Source organism: Oncorhynchus tshawytscha, unplaced genomic scaffold (assembly GCF_018296145.1).
Source record: "Oncorhynchus tshawytscha isolate Ot180627B unplaced genomic scaffold, Otsh_v2.0 Un_contig_11490_pilon_pilon, whole genome shotgun sequence".
Taxonomy (NCBI): domain Eukaryota; kingdom Metazoa; phylum Chordata; class Actinopteri; order Salmoniformes; family Salmonidae; genus Oncorhynchus; species Oncorhynchus tshawytscha.
Window position 1 is genome coordinate 56630 of NW_024608743.1, and position 21820 is coordinate 78449.

General features: G+C 52.5%; 1 protein-coding gene across 1 annotated transcript; it reads right to left on the reverse strand.

The window, feature by feature from the left end:
* Window positions 1-522: 522 nt before the first annotated feature.
* Window positions 523-15543, reverse strand: LOC121843779 (general transcription factor 3C polypeptide 1-like). The gene is made up of 4 exons (XM_042313594.1): window positions 15350-15543; window positions 12937-13407; window positions 4999-5312; window positions 523-1323 (listed from the first exon to the last, which is right to left on the reverse strand). The coding sequence occupies exons 2-4, from the start codon at window positions 13217-13219 to the stop codon at window positions 1027-1029; spliced, it is 894 nt and encodes a 297-aa protein (XP_042169528.1). The 5' UTR covers window positions 13220-13407; window positions 15350-15543; the 3' UTR covers window positions 523-1026.
* Between the last annotated feature and the right edge of the window lie 6277 nt (window positions 15544-21820).

The following is a 21820-nucleotide window of genomic DNA, read 5'->3' on the forward strand; positions in this document are numbered from 1 at the left end:
ATTGAACAGTGCTGTATTGTATGTATAGTACATGTATTGAACAGTGCTGTATTGTATGTGTAGTTATGTATAGTAAATGTATTGTATGTGTAGTTATGTATAGTAAATGTATTGTATGTGTAGTTATGTATAGTAAATGTATTGTATGTATAGTTATGTATAGTAAATGTATTGAACAGTGCTGTATTGTATGTGTAGTTATGTATAGTAAATGTATTGTATGTGTAGTTATGTATAGTAAATGTATTGTATGTGTAGTTATGTATAGTAAATGTATTGTATGTATAGTTATGTATAGTAAATGTATTGAACAGTGCTGTATTGTATGTGTAGTTATGTATAGTAAATGTATTGAACAGTGCTGTATTGTATGTGTAGTTATGTATAGTAAATGTACTGAACAGTGCTGTGCTTTTACAGGTGTCCATGTTGACAAACCATAAAAAGTGTTCTGTTGTCTCTTTAAAAATAAACTAAATCACTTGTTTCATCTTAGATTATAAAAAAGCATCATGAGTCTCATTTCACAATTAGAATTTTTATTACATCACACTTTCAAGAAAAGAATCACGAAACTGAAATGAAACCACAACAGGTTTTCCCCGACGAAAGGACGTCTAAGATGTGAAACTAATTCCCAGAGATCTGTGTCACTACAACTGAAACGAAACATTTTTTTAAGCTAAAATCTAATCTTGCTGTCCGATAAGAGTCAGAACGAAAGACCTTTGGGTTAACCACTGAAGAAACTTGTTGTTTTAACTCCTGGGCCTATTAATCCTGATCAAGTAAAACTCCCGTCCCCTAGCAGTCCTGGTGTGTATCCACTAACAACTCAATGGAACCAAACAGAATCATAGGGAACGAAACGGACAGGGACTAACTTTCATTTTTCACAATACTTTCAAAAACTTTCAATTTTTTTGTTGCAAAACATTTTCAGTTGCACAACGTTATGTCTATGGCCTAAAAACGTTTCACTACAGCGTGGTACTAAAGAATTAGAATCAGTTTTAACTCCAGTCCTTACTGTTTGTTCTCATGTTGTGCGAACTGGACCCACTGGTTCCAGTTGTTTTCATGGGGTAAAACCTGTCCTAGACGCAGACAGCAGTCGATGGTCGGCTCATAGAACACAGTGGTCGTCTCAGCCGGTCTTACCCCCGTCTCCTCCAGCCTTACCCCCGTCTCCTCCAGCCTCACCCCCGTCTCTCCCTCTCTCTCCTCCCCCACCATGAGGACGGCGGCTGGGCGGGAGAAGAGGGAGGGTTTGGGACGTCTGGTCACGTACTTCTTCTTGATACAGCCCAACTCAACGAGGGCCTGAGGGGAGGAGAGAGGAGGAGCAGAGGAGGGACGGGGAGAGGAGCAGGAGGGGGGAGAGGAGCAGAGGAGGGAGAGGAGCAGGAGAGGAGGGGGAGGGGGGAGAGGAGCAGGAGAGGAGGGAGGGGGAGAGGAGCAGGGAGAGGAGGGAGGAGCAGAGGGGGAGAGGAGCAGGAGGGGGGAGAGGAGGGACAGGGAGAGGAGCAGGAGAGGAGGGAGGGGGAGAGGAACAGGAGAGGAGGGGGGGGGAGAGGAGCAGGAGAGGAGGGACGGGGAGAGGAGCAGGAGAGGAGGGAGGGGAGGAGCAGGGAGGGAGGGGAGGGGAGAGGAGAGGAGCAGGAGAGGAGGGACGGGGAGAGGAGCAGGAGAGGAGGGACAGGGGAGAGGAGCAGGAGAGGAGCAGGAGAGGAGGGACGGGAGAGGAGCAGGAGAGGAGGGACGGGGAGAGGAGCAGGAGAGGAGGGACAGGAGAGGGGGAGAGGAGCAGGAGAGGAGGGAGGGGGGAGAGGAGCAGGAGAGGAGGGACAGGGGAGAGGAGCAGGAGAGGAGGGACGGGGAGAGGAGCAGGAGAGGAGGGACGGGGAGAGGAGCAGGAGAGGAGGGACGGGAGAGGGCAGGAGAGGAGGGAGGAGGGAGGGGAGAGGAGCAGGAGAGGAGGGACGGGGAGAGGAGCAGGAGAGGAGGGACGGGGAGAGGAGCAGGAGGAGGAGGGACGGGGAGAGGAGCAGGAGAGGAGGGACGGGGAGAGGAGCAGGAGAGGAGGGACGGGGAGAGGAGCAGGAGAGGAGGGACGGGGAGAGGAGCAGGAGAGGAGGGACGGGGAGAGGAGCAGGAGAGGAGGGACGGGGAGAGGAGCAGGAGAGGAGGGACGGGGAGAGGGAGAGGAGCAGGAGAGGAGGGACGGGGAGAGGAGCAGGAGAGGAGGGACGGGGAGAGGAGCAGGAGAGGAGGGACGGGGAGAGGAGCAGGAGAGGAGGGACGGGGAGGGGAGAGGAGCAGGAGAGGAGGGACGGGGGGAGAGGAGCAGGAGAGGAGGGACGGGGAGAGGAGCAGGAGGGAGGGAGGGGGAGAGGAGCAGGAGAGGAGGGACGGGGGGAGAGGAGCAGGAGAGGGAGGGACGGGGAGAGGAGCAGGAGAGGTGGGACGGGGAGAGGAGCAGGAGAGGTGGGACCAGAGGAGGAGGGGAGGAACAGAAGGAGGGACAGGGAGAGGAGCAGGAGAGGAGGGACGGGAGAGAGAAGGACCAGAGGAAGAGGGGAGGAACAGGAGGGACAGGGAGAGATGAACATGAGTGAACCTGACCAGTACTGGTGATGTCAGCAGCTGTGAAGGAGCAGGAGAGGAGGAGGAGGGGAGAGATGAACGTGAGTGAACCTGACCAGTACTGGTGATGTCAGCAGCTGTGAAGGAGCAGGTGCTTACTTACCTTTCCTCTGTTGTATATAATTATCTTTTGTCATTTTAAATGCAACAAATTGCCATTCAAACAATAACTATTTTCTAATGAACTCAACCTTGAAGTCAATGATCAGCTGATCTAGTCTACATCCCAGCTGATCTAGTCTACATCCCCGATGATCAGCTGATCTAGTCTACATCCCAGCTGATCTAGTCTACATCCCCGATGATCAGCTGATCTAGTCTACATCCCGATGATCTAGCCTACATCCCGATGATCAGCTGATCTAGTCTACATCCCAGCTGATCTAGTCTACATCCCCGATGATCAGCTGATCTAGCCTACATCCCGATGATCAGCTGATCTAGCCTACATCCCGATGATCAGCTGATCTAGCCTACATCCCGATGATCAGCTGATCTAGCCTACATCCCGATGATCAGCTGATCTAGCCTACATCCCGATGATCAGCTGATCTACACTACATCCCCCTGATCATCTGATCATCCCTGATCTAGTCTACATCCCAGCAGATCTAGTCTACATCCCAGCAGATCTAGTCTACATCCCAGCAGATCTAGTCTACATCCCAGCAGATCTAGTCTACATCCCAGCAGATCTAGTCTACATCCCAGCAGATCTAGCCTACATCCCGATGATCAGATCTAGCCTACACCCCGAGATCAGCTGATCTACATCCCGATGATCAGCTGATCTAGCCTACCCCCGATGATCAGCTGATCAGCGATGATCTAGCCTACACCCCGATGATCAGCTGATCTAGCCTACACCCCGATGATCAGCTGATCTAGCCTACACCCCGATGATCAGCTGATCTAGCCTACACCCCGATGATCAGCTGATCTAGCCTACACCCCGATGATCAGCTGATCTAGCCTACACCCCGATGATCAGCTGATCTAGCCTACACCCGATGATCAGCTGATCTAGCCTACACCCGATGATCAGCTGATCAGCCTACACCCCGATGATCAGCTGATCTAGCCTACACCCCGATGATCAGCTGATCTAGCCTACACCCCGATGATCAGCTGATCTAGCCTACACCCCGATGATCAGCTGATCTAGCCTACACCCGATGATCAGCTGATACACCCCGATGATCAGCTGATCTAGCCTACACCCCGATGATCAGCTGATCTAGCCTACACCCCGATGATCAGCTGATCTAGCCTACACCCCGATGATCAGCTGATCTAGCCTACACCCCGATGATCAGCTGATCTAGCCTACACCCCGATGATCAGCTGATCTAGCCTACACCCCGATGATCAGCTGATCTAGCCTACACCCCGATGATCAGCTGATCTAGCCTACACCCCGATGATCAGCTGATCTAGCCTACACCCCGATGATCAGCTGATCTAGCCTACACCCCGATGATCAGCTGATCTAGCGATGATCAGCTGATCTAGCCTACACCCCGATGATCAGCTGATCTAGCCTACACCCCGATGATCAGCTGATCTAGCCTACACCCCGATGATCAGCTGATCTAGCCTACACCCCGATGATCAGCTGATCTAGTCTACATCCCCGATGATCAGCTGATCTACACTACATCCCCGCTGATCAGCTTATCTAGTCTACATCCCAGCGGATCTAGTCTACATCCCAGCGGATCTAGTCTACATCCCAGCGGATCTAGTCTACATCCCAGCGGATCTAGTCTACATCCCAGCTGATCTAACCTACATCCCAGATGATCAGCTGATCTAGCCTACATCCCAGCTGATCTAGTCTACATCCCCGATGATCAGCTGATCTAGTCTACATCCCCGATGATCAGCTGATCTAGCCTACATCCCCGATGATCAGCTGATCTAGCCTACATCCCCGATGATCAGCTGATCTAGCCTACATCCCCGATGATCAGCTGATCTAGCCTACATCCCCGATGATCAGCTGATCTAGCCTACATCCCCGATGATCAGCTGATCTAGCCTACATCCCCGATGATCAGCTGATCTAGCCTACATCCCGATGATCAGCTGATCTAGCCTACATCCCGATGATCAGCTGATCTAGTCTACATCCCCCGATGATCAGCTGATCTAGTCCACATCACAAGAAAATGGCTATATTAAAATTGTTAAAAAAGTGTGAATTTGGCTATAGAAGCAGTAGAAATGGAATGAGGTTTAATTTTTGGGAATGCTGTTGAATGGAATGACGGTAAAATATTTATATATATATATTTAGCAGCTGCCCCACCAAAGGTCTGTGCACGGCCCTGGTGTGGTTGTCGTTCCTACCTGCACGAGGTCCAGTACCACCACTGGCTGCAAGACCCCTCTGTAGTGTTCCAGTAAGACGTGTTCTGGTAAACCGGGCCGGGTCATGATGTGGTAAAGGACAGCGTCCAGCATGCCTTTGCACACCGGCCTGTTCAGACTGCCGTCCACGATACGCCACGGACGACTGACGAACGACACGTCACACACGCCGCCGCTGTCGTCCTCTTCCTCGCGCAGTCCGCTAGCTTCACCATCCTCTTCCTCGGGCAGACCGCTAGCTTCACCATCCTCTTCCTCAGCTAGAGATGAAAATGGCTTCTCGCCGTCGCCCTCTGAGGAAAATAAAAAACACGATGAAACACACCGGTGAACAGATCGGGGGTCAGCTGTAGTCTGGATAACGGGGTCAGCTGTAGTCTGGGTAACGGGGGTCAGCTGTAGTCTGGGTAACGGGGTCAGCTGTAGTCTGGGTAACGGGGGTCAGCTGTAGTCTGGGTAACGGGGGTCAGCTGTAGTCTGGGTAACGGGGGTCAGCTGTAGTCTGGGTAACGGGGTCAGCTGTAGTCTGGGTAACGGGGTCAGCTGTAGTCTGGGTAACGGGGTCAGCTGTAGTCTGGGTAACGGGGTCAGCTGTAGTCTGGGTAACGGGGGGGTCAGCTGTAGTCTGGGTAACGGGGTCAGCTGTAGTCTGGGTAACGGGGTCAGCTGTAGTCTGGGTAACGGGGTCAGCTGTAGTCTGGGTAACGGGGTCAGCTGTAGTCTGGTTAACGGGGTCTAGGGTTAACGGGGTCAGCTGTAGTCTGGGTAACGGGGGGGTCAGCTGTAGTCTGGTTAACGGGGTCAGCTGTAGTCTGGGGGGTCAGCTGTAGTCTGGGTAACGGGGTCAGCTGTAGTCTGGGTAACGGGGTCAGCTGTAGTCTGGGTAACGGGGTCAGCTGTAGTCTGGGTAACGGGGTCAGCTGTAGTCTGGGTAACGGGGTCAGCTGTAGTCTGGGTAACGGGGTCAGCTGTAGTCTGGGTAACGGGGTCAGCTGTAGTCTGGGTAACGGGGGTCAGCTGTAGTCTGGGTATCGGGGTCAGCTGTAGTCTGGTTAACGGGGTCAGCTGTAGTCTGGGTAACGGGGGTCAGCTGTAGTCTGGGTAACGGGGTCAGCTGTAGTCTGGGTAACGGGGTCAGCTGTAGTCTGGGTAACGGGGTCAGCTGTAGTCTGGGTAACGGGGTCAGCTGTAGTCTGGGTAACGGGGTCAGCTGTAGTCTGGGTAACGGGGTCAGCTGTAGTCTGGGTAACGGGGTCAGCTGTAGTCTGGGTAACGGGGTCAGCTGTAGTCTGGGTAACGGGGTCAGCTGTAGTCTGGGTAACGGGGGGGTCAGCTGTAGTCTGGGTAACTGTAGTCTGGGGGGTCAGCTGTAGTCTGGGTAACTGGGGGGGTCAGCTGTAGTCTGGGTAACGGGGTCAGCTGTAGTCTGGGTAACGGGGTCAGCTGTAGTCTGGGTAACGGGGGTCAGCTGTAGTCTGGGTAACGGGGTCAGCTGTAGTCTGGGTAACGGGGTCAGCTGTAGTCTGGGTAACGGGGTCAGCTGTAGTCTGGGTAACGGGGTCAGCTGTAGTCTGGGTAACGGGGTCAGCTGTAGTCTGGGTAACGGGGTCAGCTGTAGTCTGGGTAACGGGGTCAGCTGTAGTCTGGGTAACGGGGTCAGCTGTAGTCTGGGTAACGGGGTCAGCTGTAGTCTCTGGTCTGGTTAACGGGGTCAGCTGTAGTCTCAGTGGTCTGGTTAACGGGGTCAGCTGTAGTCTCAGTGGTCTGGTTAACGGGGTCAGCTGTAGTCTCAGTGGTCTGGTTAACGGGGTCAGCTGTAGTCTCAGTGGTCTGGTTAACGGGGTCAGCTGTAGTCTCAGTGGTCTGGTTAACGGGGTCAGCTGTAGTCTCAGTGGTCTGGTTAACGGGGGTCAGCTGTAGTCTCAGTGGTCTGGTTAACGGGGTCAGCTGTAGTCTCAGTGGTCTGGTTAACGGGGTCAGCTGTAGTCTCAGTGGTCTGGTTAACGGGGTCAGCTGTAGTCTCAGTGGTCTGGTTAACGGGGTCAGCTGTAGTCTCAGTGGTCTGGTTAACGGGGTCAGCTGTAGTCTCAGTGGTCTGGTTAACGGGGTCAGCTGTAGTCTCAGTGGTCTGGTTAACGGGGTCAGCTGTAGTCTCAGTGGTCTGGTTAACGGGGTCAGCTGTAGTCTCAGTGGTCTGGTTAACGGGGTCAGCTGTAGTCTCAGTGGTCTGGTTAACGGGGTCAGCTGTAGTCTCAGTGGTCTGGTTAACGGGGGTCAGCTGTAGTCTCAGTGGTCTGGTTAACGGGGTCAGCTGTAGTCTCAGTGGTCTGGTTAACGGGGTCAGCTGTAGTCTCAGTGGTCTGGTTAACGGGGTCAGCTGTAGTCTCAGTGGTCTGGTTAACGGGGTCAGCTGTAGTCTCAGTGGTCTGGTTAACGGGGTCAGCTGTAGTCTCAGTGGTCTGGTTAACGGGGTCAGCTGTAGTCTCAGTAGTCTCAGTGGTCTGGGTTAACGGGGTCAGCTGTAGTCTCAGTGGTCTGGTTAACGGGGTCAGCTGTAGTCTCAGTGGTCTGGTTAACGGGGTCAGCTGTAGTCTCAGTGGTCTGGTTAACGGGGTCAGCTGTAGTCTCAGTGGTCTGGTTAACGGGGGTCAGCTGTAGTCTCAGTGGTCTGGTTAACGGGGGTCAGCTGTAGTCTCAGTGGTCTGGTTAACGGGGTCAGCTGTAGTCTCAGTGGTCTGGTTAACGGGGTCAGCTGTAGTCTCAGTGGTCTCAGTGGGTTAACGGGGTCAGCTGTAGTCTCAGTGGTCTGGTTAACGGGGTCAGCTGTAGTCTCAGTGGTCTGGTTAACGGGGTCAGCTGTAGTCTCAGTGGTCTGGTTAACGGGGTCAGCTGTAGTCTCAGTGGTCTGGTTAACGGGGTCAGCTGTAGTCTCAGTGGTCTGGTTAACGGGGTCAGCTGTAGTCTCAGTGGTCTGGTTAACGGGGGTCAGCTGTGGTCTAGTTAACGGGGTCAGCTGTAGTCTCAGTGGTCTGGTTAACGGGGTCAGCTGTGGTCTAGTTAACGGGGTCAGCTGTAGTCTCAGTGGTCTGGTTAACGGGGTCAGCTGTGGTCTAGTTAACGGGGTCAGCTGTAGTCTCAGTGGTCTGGTTAACGGGGTCAGCTGTGGTCTAGTTAACGGGGTCAGCTGTAGTCTCAGTGGTCTGGTTAACGGGGTCAGCTGTGGTCTAGTTAACGGGGTCAGCTGTAGTCTCAGTGGTCTGGTTAACGGGGTCAGCTGTAGTCTCAGTGGTCTGGTTAACGGGGTCAGCTGTAGTCTCAGTGGTCTGGTTAACGGGGTCAGCTGTAGTCTCAGTGGTCTGGTTAACGGGGTCAGCTGTAGTCTCAGTGGTCTGGTTAACGGGGGTCAGCTGTAGTCTCAGTGGTCTGGTTAACGGGGTCAGCTGTAGTCTCAGTGGTCTGGTTAACGGGGTCAGCTGTGGTCTAGTTAACAGTGGTCTGGGGGTCAGCTGTAGTCTCAGTGGTCTGGTTAACGGGGTCAGCTGTGGTCTAGTTAACGGGGGTCAGCTGTAGTCTCAGTGGTCTGGTTAACGGGGTCAGCTGTGGTCTAGTTAACGGGGGTCAGCTGTAGTCTCAGTGGTCTGGTTAACGGGGTCAGCTGTGTTCTAGTTAACGGGGTCAGCTGTAGTCTCAGTGGTCTGGTTAACGGGGTCAGCTGTGGTCTAGTTAACGGGGGTCAGCTGTAGTCTCAGTGGTCTGGTTAACGGGGTCAGCTGTGGTCTAGTTAACGGGGGTCAGCTGTAGTCTCAGTGGTCTGGTTAACGGGGTCAGCTGTGGTCTAGTTAACGGGGGTCAGCTGTAGTCTCAGTGGTCTGGTTAACGGGGTCAGCTGTGGTCTAGTTAACGGGGTCAGCTGTAGTCTCAGTGGTCTGGTTAACGGGGTCAGCTGTGGTCTAGTTAACGGGGGTCAGCTGTAGTCTCAGTGGTCTGGTTAACGGGGTCAGCTGTGGTCTAGTTAACGGGGGTCAGCTGTAGTCTCAGTGGTCTGGTTAACGGGGTCAGCTGTGGTCTAGTTAACGGGGTCAGCTGTAGTCTCAGTGGTCTGGTTAACGGGGTCAGCTGTGGTCTGGTTAACGGGGTCAGCTGTGTCTCAGTGGTCTGGTTAACGGGGGTCAGCTGTGGTCTGGTCTAACGGGGGTCAGCTGTAGTCTGGTTAACGGGGTCAGCTGTAGTCTGGTTAACGGGGTCAGCTGTAGTCTGGTTAACGGGGTCAGCTGTAGTCTGGTTAACGGGGTCAGCTGTAGTCTGGTTAACGGGGTCAGCTGTAGTCTGGTTAACGGGGTCAGCTGTAGTCTGGTTAACGGGGTCAGCTGTAGTCTGGTTAACGGGGTCAGCTGTAGTCTGCTGTAACGGGGTCAGCTGTAGTCTGGTTAACGGGGTCAGCTGTAGTCTGGTTAGCGGGGTCAGCTGTAGTCTGGTTAACGGGGTCAGCTGTAGTCTCAGTGGTCTGGTTAACGGGGTCAGCTGTAGTCTCAGTGGTCTGGTTAACGGGGTCAGCTGTAGTCTCAGTGGTCTGGTTAACGGGGTCAGCTGTAGTCTCAGTGGTCTGGTTAACGGGGTCAGCTGTAGTCTCAGTGGTCTGGTTAACGGGGTCAGCTGTAGTCTCAGTGGTCTGGTTAACGGGGTCAGCTGTAGTCTCAGTGGTCTGGTTAACGGGGTCAGCTGTAGTCTCAGTGGTCTGGTTAACGGGGTCAGCTGTAGTCTCAGTGGTCTGGTTAACGGGGTCAGCTGTGGTCTAGTTAACGGGGTCAGCTGTAGTCTCAGTGGTCTGGTTAACGTGGTCAGCTGTGGTCTAGTTAACGGGGTCAGCTGTAGTCTCAGTGGTCTGGTTAACGGGGGTCAGCTGTAGTCTCAGTGGTCTGGTTAACGGGGTCAGCTGTGGTCTAGTTAACGGGGTCAGCTGTAGTCTCAGTGGTCTGGTTAACGGGGTCAGCTGTGGTCTAGTTAACGGGGTCAGCTGTAGTCTCAGTGGTCTGGTTAACGGGGTCAGCTGTGGTCTAGTTAACGGGGGTCAGCTGTAGTCTCAGTGGTCTGGTTAACGGGGTCAGCTGTGGTCTCAGTTAACGGGGGTCAGCTGTAGTCTGGGTAACGGGGTCAGCTGTAGTCTGGGTAACGGGGGTCAGCTGTAGTCTGGGTAACGGGGTCAGCTGTAGTCTGGGTAACGGGGTCAGCTGTAGTCTGGGTAACGGGGGTCAGGTGTAGTCTGGGTAACGGGGGTCAGCTGTAGTCTGGGTAACGGGGTCAGCTGTAGTCTGGTTAACGGGGTCAGCTGTAGTCTCAGTGGTCTGGTTAACGGGGGTCAGCTGTAGTCTCAGTGGTCTGGTTAACGGGGTCAGCTGTAGTCTCAGTGGTCTGGTTAACGGGGTCAGCTGTAGTCTCAGTGGTCTGGTTAACGGGGTCAGCTGTGGTCTAGTTAACGGGGTCAGCTGTAGTCTCAGTGGTCTGGTTAACGGGGTCAGCTGTGGTCTAGTTAACGGGGTCAGCTGTAGTCTCAGTGGTCTGGTTAACGGGGTCAGCTGTGGTCTAGTTAACGGGGTCAGCTGTAGTCTCAGTGGTCTGGTTAACGGGGTCAGCTGTGGTCTAGTTAACGGGGGTCAGCTGTAGTCTCAGTGGTCTGGTTAACGGGGTCAGCTGTGGTCTAGTTAACGGGGTCAGCTGTAGTCTCAGTGGTCTGGTTAACGGGGTCAGCTGTGGTCTAGTTAACGGGGGTCAGCTGTAGTCTCAGTGGTCTGGTTAACGTGGTCAGCTGTGGTCTAGTTAACGGGGGTCAGCTGTAGTCTCAGTGGTCTGGTTAACGGGGTCAGCTGTGGTCTAGTTAACGGGGTCAGCTGTAGTCTCAGTGGTCTGGTTTACGGGGTCAGCTGTGGTCTAGTTAACGGGGTCAGCTGTAGTCTGGTTAACGGGGTCAGCTGTAGTCTGGTTAACGGGGTCAGCTGTAGTCTGGTTAACGGGGTCAGCTGTAGTCTGGTTAACGGGGTCAGCTGTAGTCTGGTTAACGGGGTCAGCTGTAGTCTGGTTAACGGGGTCAGCTGTAGTCTGGTTAACGGGGTCAGCTGTAGTCTGGTTAACGGGGCCAGCTGTAGTCTGGTTAACGGGGCCAGCTGTAGTCTGGTTAACGGGGGCCAGCTGTAGTCTGGTTAACGGGGCCAGCTGTAGTCTGGTTAACGGGGGCCAGCTGTAGTCTGGTTAACGGGGGCCAGCTGTAGTCTGGTTAACGGGGGCCAGCTGTAGTCTGGTTAACGGGGCCAGCTGTAGTCTGGTTAACGGGGGCCAGCTGTAGTCTGGTTAACGGGGCCAGCTGTAGTCTGGTTAACGGGGGCCAGCTGTAGTCTGGTTAACGGGGCCAGCTGTAGTCTGGTTAACGGGGCCAGCTGTAGTCTGGTTAACGGGGTCAGCTGTAGTCTGGTTAACGGGGTCAGCTGTAGTCTGGTTAACGGGGTCAGCTGTAGTCTGGTTAACGGGGTCAGCTGTAGTCTGGTTAACGGGGTCAGCTGTAGTCTGGTTAACGGGGGCTGTAGTCTGTTAACGGGGCCAGCTGTAGTCTAACGGGGCCAGCTGTAGTCTGGTTAACGGGGCCAGCTGTAGTCTGGTTAACGGGGCCAGCTGTAGTCTGGTTAACGGGGCCAGCTGTAGTCTGGTTAACGGGGGCCAGCTGTAGTCTGGTTAACGGGGGCCAGCTGTAGTCTGGTTAACGGGGGCCAGCTGTAGTCTGGTTAACGGGGGCCAGCTGTAGTCTGGTTAACGGGGCCAGCTGTAGTCTGGTTAACGGGGCCGGGGCCAGCTGTAGTCTGGTTAACGGGGCCAGCTGTAGTCTGGTTAACGGGGCCAGCTGTAGTCTGGTTAACGGGGCCAGCTGTAGTCTGGTTAACGGGGGCCAGCTGTAGTCTGGTTAACGGGGGCCAGCTGTAGTCTGGTTAACGGGGGCCAGCTGTAGTCTGGTTAACGGGGTCAGCTGTAGTCTGGTTAACGGGGTCAGCTGTAGTCTGGTTAACGGGGTCAGCTGTAGTCTGGTTAACGGGGTCAGCTGTAGTCTGGTTAACGGGGTCAGCTGTAGTCTGGTTAACGGGGTCAGCTGTAGTCTGGTTAACGGGGTCAGCTGTAGTCTGGTTAACGGGGTCAGCTGTAGTCTGGTTAACGGGGTCAGCTGTAGTCTGGTTAACGGGGCCAGCTGTAGTCTGGTTAACGGGGCCAGCTGTAGTCTGGTTAACGGGGCCAGCTGTAGTCTGGTTAACGGGGGCCAGCTGTAGTCTGGTTAACGGGGCCAGCTGTAGTCTGGTTAACGGGGGCCAGCTGTAGTCTGGTTAACGGGGCCAGCTGTAGTCTGGTTAACGGGGGCCAGCTGTAGTCTGGTTAACGGGGGCCAGCTGTAGTCTGGTTAACGGGGTCAGCTGTAGTCTGGTTAACGGGGTCAGCTGTAGTCTGGTTAACGGGGTCAGCTGTAGTCTGGTTAACGGGGGTCAGCTGTAGTCTGGTTAACGGGGTCAGCTGTAGTCTGGTTAACGGGGTCAGCTGTAGTCTGGTTAACGGGGTCAGCTGTAGTCTGGTTAACGGGGTCAGCTGTAGTCTGGTTAACGGGGTCAGCTGTAGTCTGGTTAACGGGGTCAGCTGTAGTCTGGTTAACGGGGTCAGCTGTAGTCTGGTTAACGGGGTCAGCTGTAGTCTGGTTAACAGGGTCAGCTGTAGTCTGGTTAACGGGGGTCAGCTGTAGTCTGGTTAACGGGGGTCAGCTGTAGTCTGGTTAATGGGGGTCAGCTGTAGTCTGGTTAACGGGGTCAGCTGTAGTCTGGTTAACGGGGTCAGCTGTAGTCTGGTTAACGGGGTCAGCTGTAGTCTGGTTAACGGGGTCAGCTGTAGTCTCACCTGTGCTCTGTTCTGTCTCAATGGTAGATGATGGTTCCTCTTGTACCCTCTCTTCTTCTTTCTCTTCCTCCTCCTCTCTCCTCTTCATCCATCTCTCCTCTGCAGTCTCGTTCCTGTCTTTCTCTTCAGGCTGCATCTTCTCCTCCTCCTCCGGTGTCTCCTCCCTCTTCTCAACCTCCTCCTCCTCCGGTGTCTCCTCCCTCTTCTCAACCTCCTCTTCCTCCATCAGCGTTTCTCTTCTGCCTCTCTTACTACGTGGTTCCTGCTCTCTGGGGGCCACCATTCTTCTCTTGCGGAGGAGGGGTTGTGGTGCTTTCTGTCCCCAAAGGCAGAGGCTCCTCGCTGGGCTTGGTGTGGCCGGTCTCTCTGCTTCTCTGTGGAGGTCAGTAGCCAGGGCTCAGCGTGACTCAGTAACACCAGACGCACTGAGCTCCCTCCCACCTCCAACACCAGCTCTTCCTCCAGCAAGTCCTATAGCCAATCACAGAGGAGAAAATTGACACATCAACCAATCACAGAGCAGAGGTACCTGTATGTTCTGTTTCAGTGTGTCTCTACCTGTATGTTCTGTTTCAGTGTGTCTCTACCTGTATGTTCTGTTTCAGTGTGTCTCCACCTGTATGTTCTGTTTCAGTGTGTTTCAGTGTGTCTCCACCTGTATGTTCTGTTTCAGTGTGTTTCAGTGTGTCTCCACCTGTATGTTCTGTTTCAGTGTGTTTCAGTGTGTCTACCTGTATGTTCTGTTTCAGTGTGTTTCAGTGTGTCTCCACCTGTATGTTCTGTTTCAGTGTGTCTCCACCTGTATGTTCTGTTTCAGTGTGTCTCCACCTGTATGTTCTGTTTCAGTGTGTTTCAGTGTGTCTCTACCTGTATGTTCTGTTTCAGTGTGTTTCAGTGTGTCTCCACCTGTATGTTCTGTTTCAGTGTGTTTCAGTGTGTCTCTACCTGTATGTTCTGTTTCAGTGTGTTTCAGTGTGTCTCTACCTGTATGTTCTGTTTCAGTGTGTTTCAGTGTGTCTCCACCTGTATGTTCTGTTTCAGTGTGTTTCAGTGTGTCTCCACCTGTATGTTCTGTTTCAGTGTGTTTCAGTGTGTCTCCACCTGTATGTTCTGTTTCAGTGTGTTTCAGTGTGTCTCCACCTGTATGTTCTGTTTCAGTGTGTTTCAGTGTGTCTCTACCTGTATGTTCTGTTTCAGTGTGTTTCAGTGTGTTTCAGTGTCTCTACCTGTATGTTCTGTTTCAGTGTGTTTCAGTGTGACTCTACCTGTATGTTCTGTTTCAGTGTGTTTCAGTGTGTCTCCACCTGTATGTTCTGTTTCAGTGTGTTTCAGTGTGTCTCCACCTGTATGTTCTGTTTCAGTGTGTTTCAGTGTCTCTACCTGTATGTTCTGTTTCAGTGTGTTTCAGTGTGTCTCTACCTGTATTTTCTGTTTCAGTGTGTCTCTACCTGTATGTTCTGTTTCAGTGTGTTTCAGTGTGTCTCTACCTGTATGTTCTGTTTCAGTGTGTTTCAGTGTGTCTCCACCTGTATGTTCTGTTTCAGTGTGTTTCAGTGTGTCTCTACCTGTATGTTCTGTTTCAGTGTGTCTCCACCTGTATGTTCTGTTTCAGTGTGTTTCAGTGTGTCTCTACCTGTATGTTCTGTTTCAGTGTGTCTCTACCTGTATGTTCTGTTTCAGTGTGTCTCTACCTGTATGTTCTGTTTCAGTGTGTCTCTACCTGTATGTTCTGTTTCAGTGTGTCTCTACCTGTATGTTCTGTTTCAGTGTGTTTCAGTGTGTCTCAGTGTGTCTCTACCTGTATGTTCTGTTTCAGTGTGTCTCCACCTGTATGTTCTGTTTCAGTGTGTTTCAGTGTGTCTCTACCTGTATGTTCTGTTTCAGTGTGTTTCAGTGTGTTTCAGTGTGTCTCTACCTGTATGTTCTGTTTCAGTGTGTTTCAGTGTGTTTCAGTGTGTCTCTACCTGTATGTTCTGTTTCAGTGTGTCTCCACCTGTATGTTCTGTTTCAGTGTGTTTCAGTGTGTCTCCACCTGTATGTTCTGTTTCAGTGTGTCTCTACCTGTATGTTCTGTTTCAGTGTGTTTCAGTGTGTTTCAGTGTGTCTCTACCTGTATGTTCTGTTTCAGTGTGTTTCAGTGTGTCTCTACCTGTATGTTCTGTTTCAGTGTGTTTCAGTGTGTTTCAGTGTGTCTCTACCTGTATGTTCTGTTTCAGTGTGTTTCAGTGTGTTTCAGTGTGTCTCCACCTGTATGTTCTGTTTCAGTGTGTTTCAGTGTGTCTCCACCTGTATGTTCTGTTTCAGTGTGTTTCAGTGTGTCTCCACCTGTATGTTCTGTTTCAGTGTGTTTCAGTGTGTCTCTACCTGTATGTTCTGTTTCAGTGTGTTTCAGTGTGTTTCAGTGTGTCTCTACCTGTATGTACCGCTGCAGACCTCTGGTACGTCCGTCTCTCGGGTCGGCCAGGTGTGTGTGTGATGTCACCAGGTCCCGCCTGTCCAATCCGAAGGCTCCGTGTCTCTCCAGTGTTGCTCTGAGCTCTGCCACAGCACCAATGTCCTCTGGGCTATACCCTCTCTGAGTCACCAGACGCCCCTCACACACCTCTACGGAGGAGGAGGGGGAGAAGGGGAGGGGGGAGGACGAGGGAGAGGAGGAGGAGGAGGGATGGGCTCTGAGGGAATGGGAGAGTAAAGAGGGAGGAGAGAGGGACCGTGTCTGGAGAAGTCTATGGGAGGAGAGTCTGAGAGGGGGAAGAGAGAGATGAGGGCGAGGGGAGGGGAAGAGAGAGATGAGGGCGAGGGGGGAGAGGGGAAGAGAGAGATGAGGGCGAGGGGAGGGGAAGAGAGAGATGAGGGCGAGGGAGGGGAAGAGAGGGAGATGAGGGCGAGGGGAGGGGAAGAGAGAGATGAGGGCGAGGGAGGGAAGAGAGAGATGAGGGCGAGGGGAGGGGAAGAGAGAGATGAGGGCGAGGGAGGGAGGGGAAGAGAGAGATGAGGGCGAGGGGAGGGGAAGAGAGAGATGAGGGCGAGGAGGGGAAGAGAGAGATGAGGGCGAGGGAGGGGAAGAGAGAGATGAGGGCGAGGGGAGGGGAAGAGAGAGATGAGGGCGAGGGAGGGAAGAGAGAGATGAGGGCGAGGGAGGGGAAGAGAGAGATGAGGGCGAGGGGAGGGGAAGAGAGAGATGAGGGCGAGGGAGGGGAAGAGAGAGATGAGGGCGAGGGAGGGGAAGAGAGAGATGAGGGCGAGGGAGGGGAAGAGAGAGATGAGGGCGAGGGAGGGGAAGAGAGAGATGAGGGCGAGGGAGGGGAAGAGAGAGATGAGGGCGAGGGAGGGGAAGAGAGAGATGAGGGCGAGGGAGGGGAAGAGAGAGATGAGGGCGAGGGAGGGAAGAGAGAGATGAGGGCGAGGGAGGGAAGAGAGAGATGAGGGCGAGGGAGGGGAAGAGAGAGATGAGGGCGAGGGAGGGGAAGAGAGAGAGAGGGAGGGAAGAGAGATGAGGGCGAGGGAGGGGAAGAGATGAGATGAGGGCAGAGAGAGATGAGGGGAAGAGAGAGATGAGGGCGAGGGGAGGGAAGAGAGAGATGAGGGCGAGGGAGGGGGGAAGAGAGAGATGAGGGCGAGGGAGGGGAAGAGAGAGATGAGGGCGAGGGGGAGGGGAAGAGAGAGATGAGGGCGAGGGGAGGGCAGAGAGAGATGAGGGCGAGGGGAGGGGAAGAGAGAGATGAGGGCGAGGGAAAGAGAGAGAGATGAGGGCGAGGGGAGGGCGAGGGGAGGGAAGAGAGAGATGAGGGCGAGGGGAGGGCAGAGAGAGATGAAGGCGAGGGAGGGGGAGAGAGAGAGGGAGGGAGAGAGGAGGGCGAGGGGGAGGGAAGAGAGAGATGAGGGAGAGAGGAGGGCGAGGGAGGGGAGGGAAGAGAGAGAGGGAGGGAGAGAGGGAGAAGGAAGCGAGAGAGAGAATTCTTATGTGTTGTGTGTGTGTTTAGGTGTGGATAATAAACAGTGTGTGTACAGGTGTGTGTACCTACCCTGGGTAGTAAACAGTGTGTGTACAGGTGTGTGTAACTACCCTGGGTAGTAAACAGTGTGTGTACAGGTGTGTGTACCTACCCTGGGTCATAAACAGTGTGTGTACAGGTGTGTGTACCTACCCTGGGTAGTAAACAGTGTATGTACAGGTGTGTGACGTAGATGTAGTCTCATGGTGCACGATTCCACCACAATACTATCGTTGGTGTTGAGGTTTCGGAGGTTGACGATCCCGGGAACGCAGTATCCACGCATCATCAGGTACTTGGTGTGGGACGCCTTGTGAGCCCTCACCTCGATCCCCCTCCGTCCCTCGTTCTCCTCTTCATCATCATCATCCTCAGCCAGCACTGAGATACTGAGAGAAGAGACAAAGAGAGAGAGACAGACGGGCGCAGAGAGAGAGAGAAAGACAGACAGACGGGGGCAGAGAGAGAGAGACAGACAGACGGGGGCAGAGAGAGAGAGACAGACAGACGGGGGCAGAGAGAGAGACACAGACAGAGAGACAGGGGCAGAGAGACAGACAGGGGCAGAGAGACAGACAGGGGCAGAGAGACAGACAGGGGCAGAGAGAGAGACACGGGCAGACAGGGGCAGAGAGACAGACAGGGGCAGAGAGACAGACAGGGGGGAGAGACAGACAGGGGCAGACAGACAGACAGGGGCAGAGAGACAGACAGGGGCAGAGAGACAGACAGGGGCAGAGAGACAGACAGGGGCAGAGAGACAGACAGGGGCAGAGAGACAGACAGGGGCAGAGAGACAGACAGGGGCAGAGAGACAGACAGGGCGTCAGTAAATATGAGAATATGGAACAATACAATATGGACCTCCCCTACTTATTTATTTGGACTGGGAAGATGAAACTTGGATGTGTCTCTGCACTCCTCCAGCACGGCGTCTCTACACTCCAGCACGGCGTCTCTACACTCCAGCACGGCGTCTCTACACTCCAGCACGGCGTCTCTACACTCCAGCACGGCGTCTCTACACTCCAGCACGGCGTCTCTACACTCCAGCACGGCGTCTCTACACTCCAGCAGGCGTCTCTACACTCCAGCAAGGCGTCTCTACACTCCAGCAAGGCGTCTCTACACTCCAGCAATACTATGGATCTGGGGCTATAGGGGACTGTATTATAATATGGATCTGGGGCTAGGGGGCTATAGGGGACTGTATAATATTATGGATCTGGGGCTATAGGGGACTGTATAATATTATGGATCTGGGGCTATAGGGGACTGTATAATAATATGGATCTGGGGCCAGGGACTGTATAATATTATGGATCTGGGGCTATAGGGGACTGTATAATAATATGGATGTGGGGCTATAGGGGACTGTATAATAATATGGATCTGGGGCTATAGGGGACTGTATAATAATATGGATCTGGGGCTATAGGGGACTGTATAATAATATGGATCTGGGGCTATAGGGGACTGTATTATAATATGGATCTGGGGCTATAGGGGACTGTATAATAATATGGATCTGGGGCTATAGGGGACTGTATAATAATATGGATCTGGGGCTATAGGGGACTGTATTATAATATGGATCTGGGGCTATAGGGGACTGTATAATAATATGGATCTGGGGCTATAGGGGACTGTATAATAATATGGATCTGGGGCTATAGGGGACTGTATTATAATATGGATCTGGGGCTATAGGGGACTGTATAATAATATGGATCTGGGGCTATAGGGGACTGTATAATAATATGGATCTGGGGCTATAGGGGGCTATAGGGGACTGTATTATAATATGGATCTGGGGCTATAGGGGACTGTATAATAATATGGATCTGGGACTATAGGGGACTGGATAATAATATGGATCTGGGGCTATAGGGGACTGTATTATAATATGGATCTGGATAATAATATGGATCTGGGGCTATAGGGGACTGTATAATAATATGGATCTGGGGCTATAGGGGACTGTATAATAATATGGATCTGGGGCTATAGGGGGCTATAGGGACTGGATAATAATATGGATCTGGGGCTATAGGGGACTGTATAATAATATGGATCTGGGGCTATAGGGGACTGTATAATAATATGGATCTGGGGCTATAGGGGACTGTATAATAATATGGATCTGGGGCTATAGGGGACTGTATAATAATATGGATCTGGGGCTATAGGGGACTGTATAATAATATGGATCTGGGGCTATAGGGGACTGTATATAATATGGATCTGGGGCTATAGGGGACTGTATAATAATATGGATCTGGGACTATAGGGGACTGGATAATAATATGGATCTGGGGCTATAGGGGACTGTATTATAATATGGATCTGGATAATAATATGGATCTGGGGCTATAGGGGACTGTATAATAATATGGATCTGGGGCTATAGGGGACTGTATAATAATATGGATCTGGGGCTATAGGGGGCTATAGGGGACTGGATAATAATATGGATCTGGGGCTATAGGGGACTGTATTATAATATGGATCTGGGGCTATAGGGGACTGTATTATAATATGGATCTGGGGCTATAGGGGACTGTATAATAATATGGATCTGGGGCTATAGGGGACTGTATTATAATATGGCTATAGGGGGCTATAGGGGACTGTATAATAATATGGATCTGGGGCTATAGGGACTGTATAATATTATGGATCTGGGGCTATAGGGGACTGTATAATAATATGGATCTGGGGCTATAGGGGACTGTATAATAATATGGATCTGGGGCTATAGGGGACTGTATAATAATATGGATCTGGGGCTATAGGGGACTGTATAATAATATGGATCTGGGGCTATAGGGGACTGTATTATAATATGGATCTGGGGCTATAGGGGGCTATAGGGGACTGTATAATAATATGGATCTGGGGCTATAGGGGACTGTATTATAATATGGATCTGGGGCTATAGGGGGCTATAGGGACTGTATTATAATATGGATCTGGGGCTATAGGGGACTGTATTATAATATGGATCTGGGGCTATAGGGGACTGTATAATAATATGGATCTGGGGCTATAGGGGACTGTATTATAATATGGATCTGGGGCTATAGGGGGCTATAGGGGACTGTATTATAATATGGATCTGGGGCTATAGGGGACTGTATAATATTATGGATCTGGGGCTATAGGGGACTGTATAATATTATGGATCTGGGGCTATAGGGACTGTATAATATTATGGATCTGGGGCTACATGAGAAAAATGAATTTGGAGAAACAACTTTTCATTTTAGACAGAGAGAAAGAAGGAGTGCCAGAGAAAGGGTTGGGTGTGCGCGTGTAGCCCTGTGTTTTGGTGTGTGTGTGTTTAGGTGTGTGTGTGTATAGGTGTGTGTAGGTAGGTGTGTGTATAGGTGTGTGTAGGTAGGTGTGTGTAGGTAGGTGTGTGTGTACCTCTTAACCACCTCATTGTCCACCATGGTGCTGTCCAACACCACTATGTGTTCAGGTATGGAGACGAGAGGGGAGGTGTGTGTAGGTGTGTGTGGGTGTGTGTGTATATAGGTGTGTGTGTACCTCTAAACCACCTCATTGTCCACCATGGTGCCTGTCCAACAACACTATGTGTTCAGGTATGGAGACGAGAGGGGAGGTGTGTGTGTGTAGGTATGTGTGGGTGTGTGTGTATAGGTGTGTGTGTGTAGGTGTGTGTGTATAGGCGTGGGTGTGTGTATATAGGTGTGTGTGGGTGTAGGTGTGTGTGTACCTCTTAACCACCTCATTGTCCACCATGGTGCTGTCCAACACCACTATGTGTTCAGGTATGGAGACGTGGACTGACAGCAGACCCAGAGTCATCAGACTGAGACAGGCCAGTGTGGCGCCCCCCGGGGACTCCAGGGAGAACTGCAACATCTGGAGAACGCGTGATTCAATTAACGGAACATTTATGACCTACGTTATCTTATACAGGTGATCTCATGAAACCCAATTAAACAGTGTGTGAACTGAACAGAGGAATCAGCATCAGAGCTAGAACAAAGTACATATGAAGACTGTTGCTGCTATGTTTAGGAAGTGGCACTGGCATTTCAGCTTTGTAGAGGAAACATTTCACTCTCAAATACTACAAACCACAAGGGAACTAAACACACCTCCGTGAGATCTAGAGGGAGAGGGGGTCAAGGCCCAACTCCGGCTCCTCCGTGTGGGTGAGAGGACAGGAGGCAGGGTCCCGGAGGTAGACTCAACTCCATGGACGGTAAAAGACGAGACCTGTTCTTCCGCTTGGTTGTGGGCCGCGTTGTCCTCGTTCTCCTCCAAGTGCTCGTTCTCTGTGTTCTTCCCCTCTGTCTTCTGTCTCCATATCTTCATCTTTTTTCTCTCTCCATGCCCAACCCCTCTCTCCATGCCCCCTCCCCTCTCTCCATGCCCACCTCCCCTCTCCCATCTCTCTCCATGCCCACCTCCCTCTCTCCATGCCCACCCCTCTCCTCCAGCCCACCTCCCTCTCTCCATGCCCACCGCCCCTCTCTCCATGCCCACCGCCCCTCTCTCCATGCCCACCGCCCCTCTCTCCATGCCCACCGCCCCCTCTCCATGCCCACCTCCATGCCCACCGCCCTCCTCCCATGCCCACCGCCCCTCTCTCCATGCCCACCTCCCTCTCTCCATGCCCCCCTCTCTCCATGCCCACCGCCCCTCTCTCCATGCCCACCTCCTCTCTCCATGCCCACCTCCCCTCTCTCCATGCTCTCCCTCTTCTCCTTCTCCTTTCCTTCGTGTATGAAGACCGTGGAAGAGGTGGTTGTCTCCAGTCCGTTCTCACTCAAGGCCTGCATGAAGTCAAACACCTCTGTACACAGACCCGTGGGCAGACGCCATGTAAAACACCTACAGGAGAGAGGAGAGTG